Below are 27,548 nucleotides of genomic sequence, written 5' to 3'. Positions count from 1 at the left end.
AGTCCCGTCTCTACCTGTAAGACCCTGGGCAACTTATTTATATCCTCCTCAATCTCCCCATCTGTTAAGGGATAACAATAGGGCCAGTTCATAGAAGAGTGGTGATGATTATATGAATTCATATGTGTCCAGTCCTCCAACAGCGGTTGGCTTATAGTCAATGCTATAAGCATTAGCTAATTATTATGATTGCTGGTTATCATCAGATCTCACATGGGTTTGGTGCACAACAGCCCTAATAGAAGATGCTTATTATCCTCTGCATTTTACTGAAGACAAAACTGAAGTGCACCAAAGTTAAGCAAGCTGACCACACACACAGTTAACATATGGCCTGTCAGGCTCCAAACCTGTATTCTTGCCACTGAAGGGAAATGAGGGCTGAAGAGTTGGCACTGGGGAGCTTTAAAAGGGCCTTTCCTGCAACTGAATCAGCAGGATTCCCAAAGCTCTTCACTCTCTCTAAGCATTATCCAGGTCCTATCCCATTCGTTTATCACTTGGTTATCCGTTTTCCCCTCCTAACTCCAATATTAATGACATATGTGGATTGGTATGAAGAAAACATCATAATTTTGAAAGATAAGAAATAAGAGAGAATCTTAAAAACCCCAATGAACCTACAGTATTTCAGTCTCAATGCCTCCCTCAAAACCTCTCCAAGTACTTCCCACTGATCTTTCTCTCTCTTCTTAATCCCTACAGCACATATGGCCCGAATTCAACTGCTAGAATGCCATCTTATGTACAGTTTAAGACACTAACTTGCACAGATCTCAACAAATATAATTTCTGATAGTGTATTTACTTATCGAATTTCACCTTTTAAAAACTCATGATGAGATCTGAGTAAACCCCTTCCAGCCAAGGATGGACAAATTTGAACCTCAACGACTACAGTAAAATAAAATACACATCATGACTACATGAGGACAGCAAAAACCACAGAAGAGTGAAGATATATCACTTTTTGAGAAAGAAAAGGAAACAACTTATTATTCTGACAGCTGATAATAGAGAGTAAGAAGTAAGCAATTTTTTCTATCTTTTCTGTATAACTGAACTTCATAGTAGCAAAGCAGTTGTTAAGAGGAAGTTTCCTTTTATAAAAAATACTACAACTAATAAGTAAAAATAGATATGGACCTCTTCCATCACCAGAGAAATTTCTATGGAAAGTGCTATTCTAGAAAGCATAACTCTAGACGATGAACGTCAATTTCTACCAGACACTGACAGAGCTACATAATAGCACCTTGCAAAACAGACAAATAAAAACCTGAATAAAATAAATCCTCTGGATCTAACTACCAATTTCCTGTGTTTACAGGAAATACAGGGGACAGAGGACTGCTACACAACATTATGAGGATCCAGTCAGCAAAGTTCAAAGATTGTGGATCAACGACCAGAACAAATGATGCACTTTTCTTAACAAAAATAAACCTCAAAAACTGATGGAGGAGGAAACTTTAATCTCATAATTTTTTTGTGTGTGTGAAATGAAAGAAACATATCAAAATTACAATCCAAAGCCCTTATTAAAAGCCTGTTTCAAACAAACTGCAAAATAAATAATTACAAATTTTAAAACAATTGAAGTCTCTCCTTCTGTATTGCTCTCCCACTGTCTTTTCAAATGGACCCCGAGACTGAATGGTGTCAAAAACCGATCATTCTAAGAGTTGCAGCTTAGCTGTATCCATATTATACAACTGATACCCTGTCCATGTCAGTTTCCTGGATTTGATCATGTGCTGTAGTTATACGAGGTGTAATCATTGTGGGGAACCTAGGTGAAGGGTATACAAGTGTTCTCTGTCTGTTTCTGCAACTCTGATAATTTTCTAAAAATATTTCAAGATGTAAATTGATGAGATGGTTGGATGGCCTCACTGACTCAATGGACATGGGTTTGGATGGACTCCAGGAGTTAGTGATGGATAAAGAGGCCTGGCGTGCTGCAGTTCATGGGGTCACAAAGAGTCGGACACAACTGAATGACTGAACTGAACTGAAATTTGTCAAAATCCATCAATGGGCTAGAAACCACCACCAGCTGATTTCTAGTCAGACAGGTACAACAAAACTTTAAGGTCCTTGAAGACAAGGACAATCATAGAGTTCTCTGGACTTCTCCCACAAACACTGGCATTTTATTGGGAATATGATGGGAAGGTGGAGAGGGTGGAAGGATTGGGAACATAGAAGGAATTTCACAAATCTTTGTAAATTGATAAGTGGGAGACAGTAAGAAATCATGGGTTAAATTTTGGGACTCAAGTACTTAAATCTATGGTTACTGTCCTCCTGATTTCACCTCATTTTGGAACACTGCTAGAAAAATAAATTCAAGATATAAAATATTTGAATGGAAAAACAGTCCCAGGCATTGGAACAGACAACCATTACTCACACTACCAAGTGTGGCTGAGTCCTCCTTTAAAATATCTAATTCAATACATGTTGCCAAATGACTAGGAAGTTGGCTCAGTTATTAGGTTCAGTTGTAATTTATGAGATTCTTAATGCAAAAAGAAGTCAAATGCTTTTCAGACAGATACATATTCCCAATTTTTTATTCTAACTTAACAATTTTTGGCTTCACCTCCTAAATGACTACCCAATGGCATAAAACAAGAGGGCTTTTGAAAAATATTTTTTTAAAAAACAGGAAATGTATCATCGAGAAAAAGATGTTATCTTTCAATCCAAAACAGTGGAAACTCATGAACTTTTCTCAACACTGCAGTTCTGCCTATACAACCATTGCATAAGTTTTATAAATGCCACTGTCAGCAAATGATTGAAAATTATTTTTTCCAAATGTTGAAGAAAGAATAATTATTGTATATTCATTAAAGCTAATCTGCATTAGTGGGCTTTCTCTCGTTGCGGTGCATGGGCTTCTCTTGTTGTGGAGTGCAGGCTCTAGAGCACGTAGGCTTAGTAGTTGTGGCATGCTGACTTTCTCTAGTTGTGGTTCACAGGCTTAGTTGCCCTGTGGCAGGTGGGATCTTGGTTCCCCAACCAGGGATTGAATCCACATACCCTGCATTGGAAGGCAGATTCTTAACCACTGGACCACTAGGGAAGTCTCCAGCATGGTTTAATAAACTCAAGCTTCTCAGATTCAATTCCTACGTGGTCTATTTAGCGTTTCTCAGTATAATATTTGGTACCATGGTCTTGGACCATATTTAATTCCCAGACTTTAGTAGTATAGCCCAACCTATCCCTGTGGTGGTGGTGGTTTAGTCGCTAAGTTGTATGTAACTCTTGTGACCCTATATAGCCCGCCAGGCTCCTCTGTCCATGGGATTTCCCAGGAAAAATACTGCTGGGGGCTGTCATTTCCTTCTCCAGGGGAATTTTCCTGATCCAGGGAGCAAATCTGGGTCTCCTGCATTGCAGGCAGATTCTTTTATTAACTGAGCTACCAGGGAAGCCCTAATCTACCCCTACTATTGGCAAATAGCTCAAGGTATCATCTTAAAAACAAAGCTCAGTATGTCACTGTTTTTGAGGCTTACACTGTTTTATGTTTTAAACAGAACTTATCTTGCCATGAAGAGAATAAAAAGTCTGCTCTTAAGAAACTGTAGAAAAGTCTCACATTTGCTCTGCCCCAGTAGAGTATTTTTGGCTCACCTAGTCTACTCCCACTAGAATATTAGCTTCATGAGGACACAAAGATTGTCTGTTTTATTTACCTTTGTATCATGGGTTACTTATGACATTCCTGGCACTCAATGTTTATTACATGCAGCTCACAAAAAGTTATATGCCTTTTCAAAGCTGAAAACACCTATTTCAAATGGAAACTGAACACTCTGCAAACTTAAACAATGGTTTGCAAAATGTGGTCCCCAGACTAGCAGTACCAGCATCCTCTTGGAATTTGTTAGCAATACAAATGCTCAAGCCCTACTGAATCAGAACCTCAGGGATGGAGACCTGGATCTTATGTTTTAACAAGTCTTCCATGTGATTCTGGGAGGCCTCCCAGGTGGCTCAATGATAAAGGATCTGCCTGCCAATGCGGGAGACACTGGTGCGATCCCTGGGTCAGAAAGATCCCCTGGAGGAGGAAATGGGAACCCACTCCAGTATTCTTGCCTGGAGAATCCCGTGGACAAAGGAGCCTGATGGGCTACAATCATGGGGTCACAAAGAGTCAGATATACCTGAGCGTGCATGTGTGCATGTATACATACACACACAGACACACACACACACACCCCTCAACTTATCCTGAGGCAGATTGAAGTTTGGTATCTCGACCCATATAACCAATGGAGAGAACTCTTTCCCAAAGTCATCTCTGATTTGCATCACATAAGTGAAAGAGGAGAGTGAAAAAGTTGGCTTAAAGCTCAACATTCAGAAAACTAAGATCACAGCATCTGGTCCCATCACTTCATGGCAAATAGATGGGGAAACAGTGGAAACAGTGACTGACTATTTTTTGGGGCTCCAAAATCACTGCAGATGATTATTGCAGCCATGAAATTAAAAGACGCTTACTCCTTAGAAGGAAAGTTATGACCAACCTAGACAGCATATTAAAAAGTAGAGATATTACTTTGTTAACAAAAGGCCATCTAGGCAAGGCTATGGTTTTTCCAGTGATCATGTAAGGATGTGAGAGTTGGACTCTAAAGAAAGCTGAGCACCAAAGAATTGATGCTTTTGAACTGTGGTGTTGGAGAAGACTCTTGAGAGTCCCTTGGACTGCAAGGAAATCCAACCAGTCCATCCTAAAGGAAGTCAGTCCTGGGTGTTCATTGGAAGGACTGATGTTGAAGCTGAAACTCCAATACTTTGGCCACCTGATGCGAAGAACTGACTCATTTGAAAAGACCCTAATGCTGGAAAAGATTGAGGGCGGGAGGAAAAGGGGACAACAGAGGATGAGATGGTTGGATGGCATCACTGACTCAATGGACAAGGGTTTGGGTGGACTCCGGGAGTTGGTGATGGACAGGGAGGCCTGGGGTGCTGTGGTTCATGGGGTCGCAAAGAGTTGGACATGACTGAGAGATTGAACTGAACTGAACTGAAGCTCAATTATTTTAGTACAGAACATACATACATACCCTGTAATGTGACTAGAAAATGACTTTCTGTATGGAATAGATATTTGGACCAATAAGAGTGTATGACTGTTATGCCCTTTATATAACAAGATGCCTTGAATCCTAAGACAAGAATGTGAGAAACAAAAATGTTAAATAAAATGGCAAACAAGGGATTATAACTGCAAGGCTTTCTCCCAGACAACCTATTTTATGGCACATCTAAACAGAACTTAGTTAATGAATACAGAAGTAATGTGATATGGTGTTAATGTCCTCACACCAAGAGCCAACGAGCTTTGTTTTCCTTTACTAGCTGAAAATAATCCAAAAAAACTCACTGGGATCCTTCATCATTTCGATGAGCTAAATAATACGAAAGTGGAAAATTCTACGATTCAATAAGAGCATCCAGGGCCTAAAATGTTCCAAAACCAACATATTTCTAGATGACAGAAAGGAGAGAAGGATGATACAGCCTGTATCCAAAAGGCTCCTGACAGGCTGGAAGAATGAATTAAATTGAACAAAACAGTATTTAAGGGGACAAAATTAACTTCTATTCCTGAATGAAATATACATACCCTCAGGTATAGGCTTGGGACGGCTTGACTCAGCAACAGCGTATACATACATATACATACATACATATGTATACATACATAGCAAAATATATATAAAAGAACATATGTACTTCATTTGCAGTATACATTCCATGAGTCAGCACTGTGCCCATCGTCACTGTAAAAGCAACAGTGACCTTAGAATGTCTAAGCAGAAGCAAAGGATCTAGTATCAAGACCACAGCTGTGCTCTGATCTGGACTGGGCATCCCACATCTGAAATGCCTGCACTCATTTCCAAGCCCCACACTTCATGGAATGCACAGCTGGAGTAGGACAGAAAGGATGATGCTGTGGCCAGAAACTGTGATGTCTGCAGAGCAAATGAAATACGCTCTGAGTACTAGACGAAGGAAGAGAAAACTCGGGCATGGGTGGAGGCAGGCTACGCATGCGTTCATGCTCAATCATGTCTGACTTGACCCTGTGGATTGTAGTCCAATGGACTCCCCTGTTCATGGAATTTTCCAGGCAAGAACACTGGAGTGGGTTGCCATTTTCTCCTCCAGGGGTTCTTCCCAACCCAGGGATCGAACCCAAGTCTCCTGCATTGCAGGCAGATACTTTTCCATCTGAGCCACCAGGGAAGCCCCAGAATACTGGAGTGGGTAGCCTACCCCTTTGCCAGGGGATCTTCCTGTCGCAGGAATCAAACCAGGGTTTCCTGCATTGCAGGCAGATTCTTTATCAGCTGAGCTACCAGAGGAGCCCCAAAGGCATGATAGCCGTCTTCAAGTATGTTCAGGGCTATCTTAAGGCAGAGGGATCTAAAGCACTATATGGAACTCTCCACTCCAGCATTCTTCCCTGGGAAATCCCATGAACAGAGGAGCCTGGAGGACTACAGTCCATGGAGACGCAGAGTCAGACACAACTTAGCGACTAAACAATAACAGTGGAACTTTAAGGGAGTTAAACTAATGAGTAAAAGCTGACGAACAGCCTTTGGTTCCAAAGAAGGTAAAATAACAAACTGGAAGACTTGTGATTGCTTCATGAGACAGTTTGGCTGGGCTCTAGGACGCAGTTATTCAATCAAATCTTGTAGGAGTTGCAGTAAAGCTATTGGGTAGAGATGGTTAACATTTACAATCAGTTGACTTAAACAAGGAAGATTATTCTTATTAATGTGGGTGGGCCTCATCCAATTATTGGAAGGCTTACAGTACAAAAACTGAGGTTTCGAGTCAAAGAAATTCTGCTTTGAGACTGCAATATTCACTCCTCCCTGAGTTTTTAGCCTGCTACCTTCCTTTACAGATTTCAGTCTTGCTAGCCCAAATAAATACAGACATTACATAATTTGTGCAAGTGAGTGTATGTCCTATTAGTTCTGTTTCTCTGGAAGACTATAATTGATACAGTTGCCCAAAAATGGAATGGTCTATTTCCCATTATGCTGAGTTCCCTTCAACCAAGATAGTCAAAGGCAGGTGAGGAAACCACTTTGGTTATGATAAAGAGACCATTTAAAATATGTGATTCTTGGACTTCCCTGACAATCCAATGATTGAGACTCCATGCTTTCACTTCACAGGGGTAGGGGTTTGATCCCTGGTTAGGGGACTGAGAAACCATTTGCCTCACAGAGTGGTTTTCCAGGTGCCGCTAGTGGTAAAGAACCCGCCTTCTTACAGGCGACTTGGGATTCGATCCCTGGGTCAGGAAGATCTCCTGGAATAGGAAATGGCAACCTGCTGCAGTATTCTTTAGTGGAGAATTCCATGGAAGAGGAACGTGGCAGGCTACAGTCCGTGGGGTCACAAAGAGTTAGACATGACTAAGCACGAATGCACACGCACACTTGCATATAGATATGATTCTTGATGAAATTATGTAGCATGTATAGACCACATGGTATTTTTAGTATTATTTCTCAGTAGTGTCCAACTTTTTGCAACTGCATGGACTGTAGCCCATTAGGCTCCTCTGTCCATGGGATTCTCTAGGCAAAAATACTGGAGTGGGTTGCCATTTCCTCCTCCAGGGGACCTTCCCAACTGTACATAAAGGAGACTTCATTAATGTGCATTACAAGATACCCCAGGTTAACCTGTTATAGAGAACTGTCTCTTGAGTCTTTAAATTTTATACTAATTCTATACCTCTGGCTGGCTGATGTTTCTTTATTTAGGTTTTAAGGTGAATGACCTGGTGCTATTTGTTTCCATCAACCTGATTGTGAATCTAAAGGTGCAGTTGAAATGTCAATTTTTCTTGCTATCCTCAGAAAAGATTGCTGCAAATCTACTCTATGATTCTCATTCTTTTCAGTTTATATTACAAATAGCTTATTATTTTTTTGCAACCTATGTCTTATAATAAAGCAGTGCTGAAAAATTAAATAGAAGAAAATTCAGTTGCCATATAGGCTACAAAAATGATTTGCCGGTGGTGATTTTTAAGTTTGATTCTAAATAGATTTATGAAGAATGGCACTTGGAAGACATGGTTCAAATTTTGCTATTTAAAGTATCTTGAAATTATAGGCTTACTCTCCCTAACATTTCAAAAAGTGTAGAGCTTAGGCTCTTAGGGGTATAGCAGTGATAAAAGCTTTCACAATCATTTCTATAAAGCAACAGTTTTCTCTCTCCAATGGTTCTCTAATATACTTGTAGAAGGAAGGCAATGGAAAACCAAGAATAAAAATAGCTGAGGTCTCCACAATTGGGCTTCCTGCCTACTTTCCCTGTTCAAAGAAGAAAGGAGACACCATCTTGCAATAGAGGCTTCATAGACAACTGGGCTTCTCCAGTGACAGTTGGCATTTGATGACCACATAGTCCAACTCAATTTATTCAGTATATTGAGGATACTGTCTTCATCTGCTCTGGGGACATAATAAAGAGCAGAAAGAGCTACTCTGCCTTTTTAGAATGTATATGAATCCTGTACCATGAGCAAGCTATTCTAGAACACAGAGTTGGTATTAAACACATACTTGTTGAATGAATAATTGAATGAATGAACAAAAGCATAGTTTAAGATTATAGGGAGACACATAGATACATGTGGGCCTCCCTGATGACTCAGATGGTAAAAGATTCTGCCTGCAATGCAGGGGACCTGGGTTCAATCCCTGGGTTGGGAAGATTCCCCAGAGAAGGAAATGGCAACCCAGTCGACTATTGTTGCCTCCAGAATTTCATGACTGAGGAGCCTGTCAGGGTATAGTCCATGGTGTCACAAAGAGTCAGACAAGACTGAGTAACTAACACTTTACAGATACATATATTTATATATACTTTTGAGAAGCCTGTCTATCAAAAATGTGTAAATGTTTAAAACTTTAATTTTTTAATAAGGATAAAATTTGACTATCAAAAAATTCTATAACATACCATACTTCCTTCTCCAATGAGGCATAAGTTCAAATTATTTTTGCAAACCCACCTCCCTTTTTGACTCTTACATAATGATCCTAAAAAAATATCCCAACTTAACGTGCATTCATTTCACACAATTGAAAGTGCAAATTCCTTCAGTAGAAAATCTACAACCTTCCGATAGTCTGTAACGGTATACATTCAGTGGAAGGACACTCACAGATGGCTAGTGGCCTGAGTGTATCCATCCAGCCCCCTGTGATGGACAGCCAGGAAACTGACCATACTGCTCTTCCAAACACACATGTCAAGGAACACAGGGGAAGAACTGCACAGATATTAATAACAAGAGCATGATATGACTTCCCTGGTGGTACAGTGCATAAGAATCTGCCTGCCAATGCAGAGGACACGGGTTCCACCCCTGGTCTGGGAAGATTCCACATGCTGTGCAGCAATTAAGCCTGTGCTCTGCGCCACAGCTACTGAAGCCTGCACGCCCTCGAGCCCAGGCTCCGCAACAAGAGAAGTCACCACAGTGGGACGCCTGTGCTCCGCAACTAGAGAGTGGCCCCGCTCTCCGAAACTAGAGAAAGCCTGTGTGCAGCAACGAAGACCCAGGGCAGCCAAAAATAAAATTAATTAATTAATTAATTTTTTAAAGAATATGATAATATTTGGAGCATATTTTATATCACACTTGTACTTTTTCAAAGCACCTTCACAACCAGATTGGCATCACAGAAAAAAAAAAAAAATAGATGTATCATTTGACAGATGAATGAAAAGAGAGAGTGATGGGTGGTTTGAAGTTTAAACCCCAATCCTGATAGTCAGTTCAGTTGGGCACTTTTTAAAAAAAATTAGATCATATTGACAGAATATGGTACATCATATTCTTCTTTAATAACAGCAATAAAAAATGTATTCTTTAGCAGGAGATGATTCACTAGTCTTCTTACGTTTGACCCAAAGCTGTAAGAAATGGAATACTGCATTATGGGGGAATGTCCATATTACACAGGTTGCTGACAGTGTTGACTGAATTCACTGGCAACTTATCTAGGACTCCCAGGGGCCTTTGTCATGTATTGGTAATTCACTGATTACTGAAAATCTCTGATAAAAATAAACTCTTTAGTTTTTTTTTTTTTTAACAAAATTCATATCACAAAATTGTAATGATGTTTCTAACATAAAGTGTTTGAAAAGAATAGGGTATTACAAAATGAAAGCATTTAGTAGCAAAGTTGCAAAAGCCTCACAGTCATAAACTGGGCTTCATGAAGCCTTGGTTGTGACTCTATGGAGGCAGATGATCTAGGTAATAATCTTTCTCATATATATAAATATATATATTTTGTGACCCTATGGACTGTAGCCCGCCAGGCTACTTGGTCCATGGAATTCTCCAGGCAAGAATACTGGCGTGGTAGCCATTCCCTTCTACAGGTGATCTTCCCAAACCAGGGATCAAACCCAGGTCTCCTGCATTACAGGCAGATTCTTTACTGTCTAAGTCATCAGGGAAGTCCTCTCTCTCATATGTATGTATAAGAGTTTTACATATTTTCTTTTTCAAGGCTGAAATTAGCTATTTCAGGCTGCCTTGTCTTCATAATATAACTACTTTCATTTTTAATGGGATGGAGGATATTATGGCTGTTTTTCTGAAACCACATCAATTTTCAAAGGCAGCGTGAACAACAAGGACGCGTTTGCACTGGAATTTTGGCTTCAAGGCCAGTACCACCTTGAAAATTTGGCTGATTTCCCCAAACCCATAAGTTGGAGAAATACCAGTAATAAAAAGGGGAATTACAAGGATGATTTACAATTTTCTTCCCTCCCTTTCCTCAGAGTTGGTCTTTGTCAGTTGCCAAGAAAACAAGATCAAAATGGAACCAGCTAGCGACTGATAATTAACTACAGCGAAGTATTTCAGTGAGTAAATTAACTATCAGATAAAAATAAAGGACAACTGAATTCTAATAATATATTTAAACAGAAAAAAACCAGGACAGAGATATGCCCTTTTGCCGTTGAAAAACAGTTCTTGATTTTGTTTGTTCTGTTTTCCAGTATAGTTTCTTCCTAATTATATTTTTTTAAGAGAAAAGTTTAAGAATTGGTCACTGCCAGTCTACAAAAATGTTTACCCACCAATAAGCAACTGATTTTTATGATTTTAATTTTTTCTTTCCTCTTCTTTCTTTCCTTTCCATTTTCTAAACCCTTATAAGCATGATTCCTCATTTTTGCTTGACTTCCTGGGCATGTAAGAAAGCTCAGCGTGACTTAAGTCTTGCATAGAAGTCTGAGTTTTTGTATATTTCCCTAGGTATAGCCTTCCCCGGTGACTCAGCAGTAAAAGAATCCACCTGCAATTCAGGAGCTTCAGGAGATGTGGGTTCAATCCCTGGGTCGATCCCCTGGAGGAGAGCATGGCAGCCCATTTCAGCTTCTTGCCTGAAGAACTCCATGGACAGAGGAGCCTGGTGGCCTATAGTCCAAACGGTTGCAAAGAGTCAGACATGACTAAAGCGAGCTAGCATGCACACATAGGTATACACCTGCAATTTGAAAACACCCTTTTATTCCTCTTGGGGTGGAACAACTGAAAGAAAATCAACTTGTTTTGGCTGTTTGCCTCTTTCTGGTTTTCCATCTTTGCAGGTAAAGGAAGGTATAAAAGCTCCAAAGCCACATTACCATATTTTATGACAAGAGAACAACTATTTTCCCAGCCCCATTGAAACATCTCAATGCCACTTTCCTCTCTTTGATCCAATCCACTAAAAAAAAAAAACAATTACTTCTCTAACCATCAACTAACTGCACAATAACCAATGGACCTCATTGCTGGTAATCTTTAAATTTCAACAACTACTTAGGTAAGGCATCTTCACACACACACACACACACACACACAAACACACACACACACACACACACAGACTTCTTCCAGGAGCCATGGAAGTTCTGCACCCACCTGAAACACAATCTGTCCATCTTTTTACCTAAACAAATAGCTAAAGAAAATTTATCATTAAGATTATACTGTATAGTCTTAGGACAAGAATAAACAAGAACTTGAAGAGCTGATTGGCTCTTAAGTAGGTAAAGTACAGGAGTCAGTGCTCACATCATGTGATGCACACAGCTGAACCTGCTTGTTCCTGGAACTGTACCCGATGCCTAGGTGTTATAGAAGCCACAGATCGACTTGCTATATCTTCATGAAGAGTCCCTTTTGGTCACTGATTTTTAGAGAAAATAATTTTTATATTCAAACAAGCATGGTATGTTAATATTCACACATTACTATTAATAATTTAATACTAATATTATAAACACTATTTTAGTTAATATTATATATTACTATTGATATCAAATTTTGCCTATACTTATATAATCAATAAAACATGCAATAGAATTACATGACTGTAATGAGATGCTTGTATGACCCAATCCTTTAGATCTTTCTCCTCCTTTTATTTATTTAGTTTTTCAAGATTTTTTTGATGTGGCCCGTTTTTAAAGTCTTTATTGAATATGTTACAATATTGTTTCTGTTTAATGTTTTGGTTCTTCAGCCTCAAGGTATGTGAGACCTTAGTTTACCTATCAGAGGTCAAACCCACACCCCCTGCATTGGAAGGCAAAGTCTTAACCACTGGATCACCAGGGAAGTCCCCCTCTCCTTCTTTTGTAAAGTACCTTGGAGACAATGTTTAAGAAGCATCCATCTACACTGTTCATTATAAATGAAGGATATCAGTTCAGTTCAGTTCAGTCCCTCAGTCGTGTCTGACTGTTTGCAACCCCATGAATCGCAGCACGCCAGGCCTCCCTGTCCATCACCAACTCCTAGAGTTTACTCAAACTCATGTCCATCGAGTTGGTGATGCCATCCAGTCATCTCATCTTCTGTCGTCCCCTTCTCCTCCTGCCCCCAATCCCTCCTAACATCCGGGTCTTTTCCAATGAGTCAACTCTTCGCATGAGGTGGCCAAAGTACTGGAGTTTCAGCTTTAGCATCAGTCCTTCCAATGAAGGATATAGACTGGTGTAACTACTTGGGTAAAGAAAAAGTTCTAAAACATACTATAGCATTAAGGAAATTGACCTACCTAAGACACCACTGATATTGTTTTTACTTAATACATTAATTATATGTGATTTCATAAATATAACTCAGCCATAAAGGACACATGCATATTAAAGCAGTATCCAATGCTCATTGGAAGAGTTATGTTTAAAATCAGCATTGTCCTTGCCTGTCCTACTTGAAGATAAAATGAAAAGAACTTCTCAAAACTTTTTATAATTAAGACAGAGGGAAAATCAAACAAGAGCAAGAGAAGGGAAGAAAAAAATAAATCTCTTTGTGCCAAGGGAAACGATATCACATGCTTGTTTGTGTTTGGCACCCCAATTTACAGTCCAGCAATCTGAGTCTATGAACTTAGGCCTTCACGGATGAGTGAATCAACTGGCTTTTGAATTAGAGAACAAGGGTTACTCCATTAACTTTGAGACTAGCCCTTTCAAGAAATATATTTAGCTAAGGCACACAATATTTCAGTCCTAAAATGAGAATGCCAACTGTGAAACGGAATTGAAAATTTCAGTTGTTTCTGTTCTGGCTCCTCCCACACATACTACCCATTTGAATACTGCGAATTCAGGAAGCATTTACATAATAAATATGGTGTGCATTCTAGGTTTTACGACAGGTCTTTTTGCTTTCATTACTTGTCACATTAGAGGCTGATGCAAACATGTGAGGAAAATCTATGTCCTACATGCCATGTTATTACTGGCTGCCTTATCCTTAGCCAGAGAAGAAAAACATTTGCTCTGCTGGGGCAACAGAAAAAGGAAAGGGTTGGGAAAACTCGGGGCTTCCCTTGACTCTACACTTTGAAGCATCCATACAGTGCTCCCCATGCTGAACCAGTGAGTTCACTAAGCCAAAAAGATCACTTGAAGACAGAACTGCAAGAACTGCCAAAACTAGACAGAAGGAAGAAGAATCTTCCTGATCCAGAAGACCCTGTAAATTCTGCAATACACATACACACAGAGACATACCCCATGTGTTTGGTAATTAACACATTATTAAATTTCACTCGTGGTGATGCGTCTAATGTCAACCTGTCAACCAAAGTGTTCTGGTTACCGTTAAAGTCTGTTTTAAACATGGAGGGCTTATCTGTTACCTGGGCTTAGGAAGCCATCAACTACATACCAGAAGCGCTTTCAAATTTAGGAGGTTTAATTTATTAAGGACACCAAAATATTTCTGGCTGTTTTTCCCCAAGATTTCCAAGATATTAGCCAGGAGAAGTATTGTTATGATCATCAGTGGTCAAGCTGTAATTGACATAGACCAGACTGTGGATTTAAGAGGAGAGAGACAGAAAAAGTGTGTGTGTATGTGTGTGTGTGTGTGCTGAGCAGTGATACAGAATTTTTTTATTATAAGTTTTCTGACTTTTACTGAAAACCCAAATACTCACTTGAGTAGAAATATATCTTTATATGTTTTCAATAGACAACTAACCAATTTAAAAGGCACACCTTGAAAACTGTAATATACTTGAGCGCTTACTCTGTGCCGGATACTGATCTAAAAAACTTGTGTATAATATCTCACTCAGTTCTAACAACAACTCTTTGAGATAGGCCCTATTATAATCTTTGTATAATTGCAGAAGCAGAGAATTTAAGTGCCGTGTCAAAGTTGCCAAGTTCACACAGCTCATAACGTGTAGAACTGGGAGTCAGACCCAATAGTAGGACACTGGGGCTCTTGGACTTGACTCCAGGCCACCCGGGCCGCTGTTAGCAAACAGACAGTTGGTCTTATTTACCCTAAGTGCCTGGGCTTCCCTGGAGACTCAGAGTGTACAGAAGCTGCTTGCAATGCAGGAGACTTGGGTTCGATCCCTGGGTCAGGAAGATCCCCTAGAGAAGGAATTGGCTACCCACTCCAGAATTCTTGCATGGAGAATCCCATGAACAGAGGCGCCTGGTGGGCTACAGTCCAAGGGGTCTCAAAGAGTTGGACATGACTGAGTAACTAAGCATACTAAATTCCAAATTGGTATTGAGTGTGGGGGATAGCAGATAGGCTATGGCAGACTTGAAGCCTCTGAAGCAATTCACACAGTTGTTGTTCAGTTGCCAAGTCGTGTCTGACACTTAGACCCAGGTTCAAAGCAGAGACACTCAGTTTCTACCACACCAAGGTCACCTGCTGCCCCGCCCTTCCTAGGAATACATCTCCTGCTGTGTGTTTGGTGAGAAATGGATTGTTTGAGCCCACAAGTAGATCATGGTCATTTGGGGAGGCATTTGAGTAAGTGAGGAGCCGAATACATTCCAGAAGGTATAATTTCTTGCAGACTTAAAAAAAAACAAAAGTTACTTACAAAACAGATACAATCTGTACAATAGGAAGATGAAGGTAGAGTGCAATGACAAGGCAGAGACTGAGCTATCCATATTAATAAAGAACTAGAATAAATATGAATTCACCATGGCTAGAGTCTGGTTTCAAAGCTGATAGGTTATCAAGTCCTCTGAGGTTGTTTTCACTGAACTCTGGGAAAAGGTCTCAGAACTGACTCCCATACATAAGTTAAACCAATACTTCTTTTTAAATGGGAGGTGTGGTTACAAGGTCTCGGGAAAACAGTCTCATGTTGAAATAGGAAAACACTGCCTGTTTATAGATGACAGACAAAAAGGCAATTGTTTAAAGGCATGTGGTCTATCACTGTCATCTTCCCCTAAATGAAAATAAACACCCATGGCAGAATGTATATAAGGTAGAGTGAGAAATCAGTCCAAAGAAGAGTTATTAATCAAGAATCATAGGATTTAAGACTTGGGAAGGACCTTAATTAACAAGTTCCACTTCTGCACTTTCCATAAGTTAAAACCAAGGTCTGCAGAATGTGGACTTCTTGGGCAGGTATTATCTTCAAGCTCTGGGCGTGAGGGCTCATTCCCTGAGGGTATGGAGCATGAAGACAAGAGAATAGTATGTGGAAGCTGGAAGCTCCGATCTTTGAGAGGTAGGCCAGCTGCTTAGGGTCAACAGAAAAGTGGCAGGAAAGCCAAGCAGGGTGATGTAATGGGAGCCTGGGAAGGCAGGCGTTTTAGGAAAGAGTAAGTAGTAGTGTTAAACGGTAACAAGAGTTCTAAGAAGATCAGAGCTGGGAAAGATTCATTAGATTGGTTGGCTATTGATCAATGGTGTGTGTGTGGTCAGTCATGTCCAACTCTCTGCAACCCCATGGACTGTAGGCCAACAGGCTCCTCTGTCCATGGGAGTTTTCAGACAAGAATACTGGAGTGGGTTGCCATATCCTCCTCCTGGCGATCTTCCCGACCCAGGGATCAAACCCTCATCTCTTGCGTCTCCTGCATTGGCAGGTAGATTCTTTACCACTGGGTCACCTGGGAAGCCCTCACCTTTGTAAAATCAGTTTCAGCAGTATGATCACAGTGAAAGTTGTTTAAGCAATGAACAGGAAGTCAAAAAAAAGTTAAGACACTGAGGCCAGAGTCCATGTTCAATAACCTTGGAGAAAAGAAAAAGATGGAGTAGTGGACAAAGAAATGCTTAGGGGAAAAGGTCAGTAGAGAATGAGAGGAAGCCTTGAAACAAGGATTGAAACTATTTTGGGGGAGACAAAGCCAACTGAGGTCTATGCTCTGATGGGTCAGCCTTGACAGAAGGAGATACCCAGTTTGTTCAGAGATAATACAGATGAAAAAGCCGTGGTTATAGGGTACACAGGCTTCCCAGGTGATGTTAGTGGTAAAGAACCTGCCTGCCAATGCAGGAGACGTAAGAGATGCAGGTTCAATCCCTGGGTCAGAAAGATCCCCTGGAGGAGCGCATGGCAACCCATTCCAGTATCCTTACCTGGAGAATTCCATGGACAGAGGAGCCTGGTGGGCTACAGTCCATAGTATCGCACAGAGACAGGACTGAAGCAACTCAGCATGCAGCACGCATACGGTACAGAAAGTAAGTGATTCTCTCAACTGTATTTTTATTTTCGTGATTCACTTTCCAAAGCATGTAGACTTACTTTTGGTGATGGCATAAGGTTTAAAAATTCCCCTTTCCTTATTGCCTATGTTAAATTGTGAATGAATAGATGTTAAACAATGAGCTCTGAGCCTTGATCCCTCACTGGTGAAAATTCAGGCCAGCTCTTGTGGGCAGAACGAATTTTCCCACACACTGCCTCACCCTCCTCCTCCACTCACTGAAACAGTTTCCTCATTCTCCAGATCCTTCCACCAGCCACAAAAGTTAGGTTCTCACACTATCAGGAAGGCTTCCCAAGCAGCGCTAGTGGTAAAGAACACGCCTGACAATGCAGGCAGCATAAGAGACACGGGTTGAATCCCTGGGTCAGGAAGATCCCCTGGAGGAGGGCATGGCAACCCACTCCAGTATTCTTTCCTGGAGAATCCCAATGACAGAGGAGCCTGGCAGGCTACAGTCCATAGGGTCACAAAGAGTCGGACACGACTGAGTCAACTTAGCATGCATGCAAGCAAGCATGCATGCTTGCGATCAGAAAACTAAGATGAATAGGGAGGAGTTTAACAATCTTAGAGCTTGTGAAGGCTGGCAGTTTCTTAGCCTTGCCAACTGTCTATTACTTTCTTTACCTGATTTCTGCCAAAGGCCAAAGCAAATAGCAAGTGGGAGAAAAGGGTGATGGCAGAGAAGAGCCCTCTCAAGAAAATTATAAGAAAAAGAGAGAGAAAGACTCAGAGTCGGCAGTATTTACTGCTGAAATGAAACCAGAGAGCCAATTTGGAAAGAGAGGTTGGTTACAGAATTAATGACTGCTCATATGTGTCTGGGATATGAATTTGAGCAAACTTCATGAGACGGTGGAGGACAGAGATGCCTAGTGGGCTACAGTCTATGGTGTCACAAAGAGTCAGACATGACTTAATGACAGAACAACAACAACAACATAAGTGTTTGGATGACCTGTTGTATCGGATGATCTGAACAGGCTTCTCTCTACAAACACACATGCACTATGTCTGTTAGAGTCCTCTCTTGAGAACCAAAAGCTCAGTGAACAAAATCAATTATGAGTCTTTCTTCCAGTAAGAGACCAAAGCAACATTCTCTGAAAAACCACGTTACCCTGGCATTTTAGCAACACTTGCTTAGCACTCTTTAATTATAAAATCTGAGATCTGTTTTTCAAATTGGACTAGATACATTTTTCACTTCCACCATTTTGTCCTTCACCTGAGAGGTCTGCAAACATTTCCTCAGGTGTGGAACACTAAAGGCTCTCATTTACTGAGGAGCACCACAATCTGGTCATTTAAATTGACCCTAGAGGTGCTGGCAATATGTTTCCCTTGAGGTCAGGCACATTCCAGCCTTCACAGTCCTCCCTGATTTTAGACGTGTCAAGTGACAATGAAATGGAGCAGAACTCTATGGTCCTTCCCCCATGTCCTCTGCCTGCCTTTTGTCTGTGGAAAAACTAGCCAAATACGTTTAATTAGAGAAGTGAGAATATGCAGAAACAAAGAAAAATAGTCAAAGGAGACCAAATAACAATAATGTCGTCATTAAGCAAAGTCAAGGACCCCTAGTTCCCTTCTTAAGGGTTGTAGATAATATTCTGAGGCATATCCTGTGAGCTCGTCTAGATACTGAAAGCTTTACCAGGTGGAGAGTTAAGTACAGGATGCCCAGACTGTAGCCGTGACATAAGCTGTCGCAATTCCAAGAACTGGCCTCAAGGAAATGGAAACAAACTGACCTGGGAACTGAAAATTAACTGTACTAAAAACAATCAAGATGATGCTGATCAGACCATCGATGATCAATTTCAGGATGACTGTCAGAGCTGACTGTGTGGTTTCTGCATGTAGCCCCCTCCCTCTGTCTATAAAAATTCATGTGCCCTGATTGGGGTGCAGAGGAGTCAGCCTTTAGACAGATGTCCTCTCTCCCTTCCTGGTTGCCAGAATCCAAAATAAGGCAAACTTTCCTTTCCACCAATCTGGCCTCTTTATTGACTTTTGAGCAGTGAGCAGTCGAACCCTGCTTTGGATAACAATAGTAGAATTCTTCTCCTTGTAAAGACGCATTTATTCAGCACTCAACACATGCTTGACATTGAGTCGGTTGCTGAGCATATAGAGATTGATGAGATATTACATTGGCCCCTCAGGATCTCATTTAGACAAAAAAAAAAAAAAAGAGCAAATGTACGTTTTAATTTCTCCAATCCTATTTCTCTGGAATTCGGAATCCTTCCTTGGAATATCAAGACCTCTGACATATCCATTGCCTTGTGTATTATCAACAGCGCTGCTTTACCATAAAGAAGCAAATGAGGACATAAAACCTGATTATGCAAAATGAAAATCTGAGTTAAAGAGAAAGATGCTTCATCTAATAGAGCCACACAGGAGAATAGGAGATATGCCAACCGCCCCCTCCCACCACCCCCCTCACCTTCCCCCCCCCACCCCCCCACCCCCGGTAACAAAGCGCAGTAACAAAGACACACACAGACACACACACACTACAATCACAACAAACACCTTACCTGACTTGCCCACGCCTGCTCTCCCAAATATTGCCAGTTTGACCTCTGCACTTTTAGCCATGCTGGATGCTGGTAGACAATTCACTGTGGTTCAAACTAAAGAGCTGAGAAGATCTTTTTGTTTCCAGCCCTGGGATTCACCATATCATGGTAAATCTGCAATCCTTAAACAAAAGAGATTTGGGAATTCACTGGAGAAAGTGACTGGAGAAAGAACTTCGTATTTATTAAGCGTCTTCTATGTGCCAGAATCATTGACTTGATCAGCATCTTCCCTGTGGATCGCCACCACACTCCTGCAAGAGGGCTCAAGCGATTTACTGTAAACCATTCAACTAAAAAATAATAGTTCCAGGACTTGCTCTTCAATCTGTCTGGTTCTAAAACATACTTTTTTTTTTTTTTTTTTAACACAAGATAGCATTTTCAAAAGCACTTCCTCAAAGAATGTTTTATGTCAGTAATTGATAACAAATCCTTGTCTGTGAATACATGTATTTACCATGTGCCTGTAAACACTCAATATACAAACACACACATGACGGAGACAGTCACATTTGGAATTCGATTTCCCTTTGGGCTGACTAATACACATTCCTACTAGCTAACCCCACTATAACATGATTGAATTTGCCTTTCAAGGTTTAAGTTTTATCTCCATTCACTAGGTCACAAGGTCAAGTCATGTAACAGATACCCACGTTCCTAAAATTGATACATAACATATACATATGTTTACATTTTCCTAGGCACAGTGCCCTGGAACACAAAAGATAAATGCTGTTATAACAACCTCAAGTACATTAGTTTATGGCATTGTCATAACACTTGGGTGCTCAGTCATGTCTGACTCCTTGTGACCCCATGAACTATAGCCGCCCAGGCTCCTCTGTCCATGGGATTCTCCAGCCAAGACTACTGGAGTTGGTTGCCATTTTCTCCTCCAGAGGATCTTCCTGACCCAGGGATCAGAAACCCGGTCTCCTGCAAGTCTCCTGCTCTGGCAGGCAGATTCTTCACCACTAGCACCACCTGGTAAATGACATTATGTAAGCGTAAGCTTCCCAGGTGGCACTGGTGGTAAAGAATCTGCCTGCCAATGCAGGAGATGTAAGTGATGCGGGTTCAGTCCCTGAGGACCCCCTGGAGGGGAGCACTGCAACCCACTCCAGTATTCTTGCCTGGAGAAAACCCTGACAGAAGACCCTGGCAGGCTACAGTCCGTAGGGTCACACGGGTCGGACAAAACTGCAGTAGCTTAGCACAGATGCAAGCCCACTTTATACTATGGGTGCTTTAGGAATGACGCCAAGGTCCTTGGTACCACGGAAATGTAAAATTGGAGTCTTGGAGTTAATGAAAAAAAAATTCTCCAACCATCACAGGAGCCCTTTCATATGACCAGGCAACCATCTAATAACCACTCAGGGTCTAATTTACCACTTCCTGGGGTGGGGGGAGGAGGAGCATAACATCAGCTTTTTCTTTTCTTTCACTCAGAGCCCTTCAAGTACCTAGCAATTACTCGGAGGCTTGGTCCCATTCTAGACTTCTACTTCCTTGGAAAGTGAGACCCAGTCTCTTCCTTGGTTCTACATGGAGACATCTGTTCTTGTTTATGCTTTTTGACCCTCACCTTCCGTCTTGACCATATACAGCTCCCTTCTCTGGCATTTGCCATTTTAATCACTCTAGAAACATGGCATCCTCTGCATTCAACCCCTTGAAATGTGACTTGACAAATGATCCAGCACAAGTTTCATGGGATTCTTCCTCTTCTTCATCAAGGCATGCTGGTTATATTCCAGCACAATCACTCATATTAAGGCTCACATTTTCACATGAACTGTAGGCTCCCCCACTCTGAACTTCTGCAATCGATGTTTTCATCTTAAATACAAGACTTCACGTTCAAGTCTGTTATCTAAACATATGAACTGCTCCTGCCAGGGTTTTGGCATCTACAAATTTTCTAAAAGAGCTTTTCCAGAGAAAGAAAAAAAGTAAAAGTTCTTCTGAAAAAGTATTTCTACAAAGAGATTAACATGTAATTGTTTCCTTCCCTATGCATCTAAACCATTGACCTCTGCCTCACAAATTCTGTATTTGCTGACTTTCACAGTGTCAGAGCTTCCTCCGAAGGACAGAAAGGTCAACATTAGCATTGGCTGTTGTTTACTTCATCAAAATAATGAAAAAACTCCTTAGTGATCATTAGTAGCACAAAACGTAGTTGTAACATCTGTAATTTGTCCAGTCCCACACTTGCGGCTAAAGATAAAAGAATTCCGTTGTCATTTTATGTGCATTCATTAAGAAAAGGCCTCTATGTTTAAAGTTCAGTGCTTCATCACAGAAGCATCACAGAAACATAATCTATTGAGATATATTAACTAAATGAATTCTAAATAAGAATGGCAAGCATTTCTTTGAAACATAGAACATGCAAGTGTCTGGAGCTTGTATAAACAACAATTTGTTATTTCATGCAGGACTTCTCATTCCCATGCCCATAAAAATCCAAATAATTTACTATCTGATTTATGCTTCAAGAGAGTAGCCATCAAATGTGATTTAAAAAAAAAAAAAAAACCACACACTTGTTAAGTCAAGTTTTTCAGTAATTCCCAAATGGCCTCAGAGGCAGAGGAATTTCACATAAGAAAGAGAAATCATGTGGGTTGAATGTTTCATATATAACGTAAAAAAGATACAGCTAGTTAGTGTCAATTTTAGGTTATGTTAAGAAAAACCCCTTAAAGGGAGACACAAAACTGACATACATCTTTGAACATTTTCTCACATGAATATGTGAAAAAGTTACATTTGATAAAGACAGGAAGCAAAGATGAATGTGTCAATTGTGTTAATAAGGGACCTATTGCCAAGTCTCTGATGTTCAAAATAATTCATGATCCAAGACCTTCCATGACAAGGATGGAAGAAAACATTTGTTTTCATGTTGTTGGGCAGAAGTATTCTGTCTGGGTCTCGAAGCTGCCGTTCAGTTTTTAGGTGGACAGTGTTTTAATAGGACAAAAAATTTCTCAGTTCCTATCACTACTAAAGATAAAATCACAGGTAAGAGGTTCATTTGACAGATTAAAAGTGAATTGATCTTTTTCCTAAACAGAAAGGTACCAAAAGAAAGCTTAGGAAGACTCCAAATTCTGTTATTACTAATGCATGCATTGATTCATCCCACAATCATGCTAATCGCAAATGGTCATCTTCAAAGAGCTTGCAGACCAATAGGCCTATGACATTTAGTTCACTATAAGCTGATCTTATTTATTAAAAAAACGATTTATTCATAATAAATCCCTAAACTATTATACTTACAAGCATCTTTATAAGGTAATAGTTGTTTCAACTTCTGTGTTCATGGTCTCATCAAAATAAAGTGCAGGTGTTTAGGGAAACAAAGACTCTAATCTGACGGTGGGGCTGAGATTCTCTTTGGGCCACTCCTTCTCTAGCTCTGAAACCAAGTTTTGCCAGTCTCATTACCAGGAATTGTCCCTCATTTTATCACAACGCAGCATGCACAGGGAGGAGGACGACTGTAGGAGACCCCTGGCTACAGCGTTGCTCAGAAAGCAACAGGTATCCTGGAATGATAAACAAGCCCATCGTGGACTGCAGGTCATTTGCTCTCAATCTAGGCAGAGAATGGAACCTGAGTCTAAAGAGCATTTCTGGTCTCAGCCCCTTGACGCTGTCAAGCCCCTGGCGCTGGCGCTCAGATCACCCTCTCGGCGACCCCCAACCCCCGCCTGGGAGGACCCAGGGACCAGGAGGACCGCCCCAGAGGCCAAGCGTTCAGGGGCTCCGAAGGGTCTGCAGGAAGTCATCCCGAAAGGGCCACCTGGGCACGTGCGTTACACTCACCTGTTCACACTCTCCAGGCCCGGGAGAGCCGCGGTCCCCTGGCAAGTTCGGAAGCGGTTCCCCGGGACCGCTAACCCTCCCACGTTGCGCAGCGCAGTCTGCGGGGGGCGTTTCCCAGCCGCTGGGCTGAGATCGTGGGTGGGAGCGGCGGCAAGTGCTGGCGGAGCGGCCGGGGACTCCTCGCTGCCGCTCGCTCCGACTAGCGGCCGAGGGACTGCGGCAGGACGCGAGCTCAGCCCGGGAGGCCGCCGGGATGCTGCAGTGCGGCGCTCCGGCGCCCCCTACCGGCACCAGCGCCCCGCTCCCCACGCGAGGCCGCCTCCGGCTGCAGAGTGGAGCATCCATCCATATACCCGCCTTCGCTGCACCCGAGACACTTTCCGCTTGGCCCCACTCAGTTCCCGGCCTCTGGGTTCTCACAGAAGGACCTCTTCCCTTGGTTAAAACCTCGCGTGTGAAAGCATGCGTGATGTTTTCTATTCCCTACTTCAAACCATCCTTTAGAGGCATGTTTAATTATCCCCATGAGACCCAAGAGGAAACTGAGGATGAAGAACTTTTCCTGGGGCTTTCCGGATGGCTCAGCGGTAAAGAATCCTCCTGCAATTCAGAAGGCGCAGGGTCGATCCCTGGGGTGGGGAAGATCCCTCGGAGAAGGAGATGGCAACTCACTCCAATATTCTTGCCTAGGAAATCCCATGGACGGAGGAGCCTGGCGGGCTATAGTCCAGGAGGTCAAAGAGTCGGATACTTGTCCCCAAGGCTAGTAAATGGTTGGAATGAAATTCAGGCCGGGTTGGAAGCTGAGATGCTAGAAGAGACATACATACTGAATTTAATGGAAATTCATATCTGTATATTTGAGAAAGTTCCAAAAGCTTCACACTCTCCTTACAAGATCGGCAAATAACGGTTGTATTGAAGTCACTGTCCATCATCCTCGAAACCTAGCAAACACAATTAATATTCGTGCTATGCTAGACCACCTTTCATATCTCTTATCTTACTTGGTATTTATACCCTCCTTGAGGTAAGCACTCATATTTAAAATTATTATCCTTTCAGAGATGAGGAGATGCATTTCAGAGAGGCTGAATGATTTTCCAAAGACTATGACACTTCTGGTTAGAGGAGCAGGAAACACCTAGGTTATTTTTTCCCTTTGAAACCTAGGTATCTTTTAGCAAGATACCAGGAGGGCTCCAGGAAACTATCACATAGAGCAGACAGGTATCGAGCTGAGTGTAAAATCTGCGGTGTGTTCTTGAGGCTGTTCCCTGGGGCCAGCTCACCTGAAAAGTCACTGCGGCCATGAGTTGTGGACCACACTGGCCAGAGCAGTTGGGTCTGGGGCAGAGGCAGGAATCTCCTTGCAGCTTAGGAGTTGTCCTAAGAATTCTTTGAGAAATCTCAAATACTGTCTCCTCTGTGACTTTTCTCATCACAAACGTATGTCCTGCTGCTAAATACACACTTGGGTTAGATGACCCAACTCTATGTCTCCTAGCACCCCGTGCTCCATCATCATATTTGCACTGTACTCATTTTTATTTCTTAGCCTTTTCCATGAAACTTTGACCTTCCTGAATGTAAGGATGTTGCATAATTGTCTCTGTGCTTCCAGGCTCTCCGATCATGGTGGCACATAGTGGGTGTTCAAAAAACAGTTGAGTGAATGAAAAAAACAAATTGGGACTATGCATATTGGATTTATTTGCATATGCTTAATTTGGGATAGAATAGCTAGTAAGAAGTTGAACATATGAGTCTGAAACTCAGGAAAGAGGTCTGAGAGAGAGATTGGAGTGTCTCAGCATACAGGAACTTTTCAAAGTCTCTGTTGTGGAAAGAATGATCCAGGTAGATTATATGGAATTTTATAGAAATCCAGTTACATGGAATTCTGCGGCTTTAAGGTGTTTAGGTTTCACATGTTACCTTCTTCACCTATCAAACCCTGTATTCATGGAAAGAAAGAAAAAAGAAAGAGAATTCACTCAGTCGTGTCCGACTCTGCGACTCCATGGACTGTCCGTCATGGAATTTCCCAGGCAAGAATACTGAAGTGGGTTGCCATTTCCTTCTCCAGTATTCATGGAAGGAGTTAACAAAAAGATCTGTATTTACATATCTATATGTAGATACCTATTTTCCTACTTACAGAGACTTAAGTTGAACTCCTACTTTGCCACGCTTATCTAATTGGAATTATTGAAGAGGGTCCAAGCCAGGCTACTTTTGTAACAGTTGTGGGAACTTGTCTACAGAATCTGTTCTCTCCATCCTCCTACTTAGCCCATGTAGGTAGGCCAGCGATCTCCTTTCGATTCGGGAAGCACTTCCAGGCATACCTGCCACTCTTGACGTGCTGTGCCCACAGAGGTGAAGTAGCCGTATTGGAGTCTGATACCCACTGTGTGATATTTTCAGAGCATGCGTGCGTGCTTAGTCGCTTTAGTTGTGGCCAACTTTTTGTGCCCCTATGGACTGTAAATGACCAGGCTCCTCTGTCCACAGGATTCTCCAGGCAAGAATACTGGAGTAGGTTGCCATGCCCTCCTCCAGGGATTTTTCCCCACCCAGGGATCCAACCCGTGTCTCCTGTGGTTCATGTATCACAGGCGAGTTCTTTACCACCGATCTACTGGAGAAGCCTCAATATCTTCAGTAGCCTATATTCTGTGAGAGTAATATCCCAGCATATTTGCTTGCAAGGCAGCAATAGCCCTCGGGAGAGCTCTTGTTATCCTCTGGTCCCTCAGCCTGACTTCAGGCTTAAGTTTAAACTTCGAACACAAAATTAGTAGATGAATCATCAGTATAAGCCCCAAATACCCATTATAGACTGGAATGTGTGTGTGTATGTGTAGTTGCCAGTCATGTTAATTGCAAATAATTGGAGTAGTTGAAAAATACAGAGTAGAAAATCACACTCCAAATGATGCCATCCAGAAATAACCATTGTTACCATAAGAGAACCTCATTAAAGATGCTATAGAATATAAATGAATCAATGGATGGATATACTGATATTAAATGGCATGTAGATATGTTGAGGGCCATCATATCCTTTTAATAATAAATAAATGCTATTTTTTAATTTAATAAGTACAAATTAAGTACAAATAAGTATACATTATTGTACTTATTATACTTATTGTACAAAATAAGTACAAATAAGTATAAATTAAGCAGAAGATAAAGAAATGAAAGTGAACCTTAAAAGATTGTCTTCATTTTCGATATTTACTTATTTTGAAAGTGAAAATGTTAGTCGCTCAGTTGTGTCCGACTCTTTTTGACCCTATGGACTGTAGCCCGCCAGGCTCTTCTGTCCATGGAATGTTCTAGGCAAGAATACTGGAGTGGGTTGCCATTTACTTCTCTAGGAAATCTTCCTGATCCATGGATCAAACCCAGGTTTCCAACATTGCAGATGGATTCTTTCCCAGCTGAGCTAGAGGGGAAGCCCCTGTATGGTTCATATTTAACCATATATTTTAGTCAATGTCAGTTGACTTCTCTCCATTTAATCAGGAGGAAATTAGCCTCTTACTTCCCCATCCCTCTTTCTGTATTTTTACTTCTGTATTATTTTTAATCAAGATTTTATAATATCTGCATTTGTTCTGTAACACTAAGTCCCAAAGGGCTTTAAATTTAGTCCTATATTTAAATGAAATAAATTTATTCAATTATTTTTACTGTACTTTTTCTACTCTTGATTATTTTGATTCATCCCTTTTCATTTCTTCCTGACATAATGTTCTCAAGAAATTCTTAGATGGGCTGTATTGTATAATTGAGTATATTCAACCGTTTCTTTCCTTGCAATTTTTAATTTATTTTGTTATTACCCTTCTTTTGTTTATGTGATCCCCTTCCTCCTTTTTTCTTGCAAAACATATTTTTCTGTTTATTATATTGTTTATTTTAATCAGATATCATATTTGCTGCAATACATAATAAAGGAATTCTTCCTGGCTCTGTTTCTCCCTT

At 41.2% G+C, this 27,548-nt stretch overlaps 1 protein-coding gene across 1 annotated transcript in view; it reads right to left on the bottom strand.

Moving 5' to 3' along the window:
* RERG (RAS like estrogen regulated growth inhibitor) overlaps positions 1 to 23,741 on the bottom strand; it is a 131,823-nt gene extending 108,082 nt beyond the window's left edge. Inside the window, exons 1-2 of the mRNA XM_065940854.1 lie at positions 23,550 to 23,741; positions 19,659 to 19,822 (exon numbers count right to left, since the gene is read on the bottom strand). Coding sequence (XP_065796926.1) covers positions 19,659 to 19,719 — 61 coding nt within the window. The 5' untranslated portion in view covers positions 19,720 to 19,822; positions 23,550 to 23,741. The remainder of the gene's footprint in view (positions 1 to 19,658; positions 19,823 to 23,549) is intronic.
* Positions 23,742 to 27,548: the final 3,807 nt, after the last annotated feature.

This window comes from Muntiacus reevesi, chromosome 1, assembly GCF_963930625.1.
Source record: "Muntiacus reevesi chromosome 1, mMunRee1.1, whole genome shotgun sequence".
Taxonomy (NCBI): Eukaryota; Metazoa; Chordata; class Mammalia; order Artiodactyla; family Cervidae; genus Muntiacus; species Muntiacus reevesi.
Note: the sequence above shows the minus strand (reverse complement) of the source record. Positions and strands in the feature narration are given on the sequence as shown.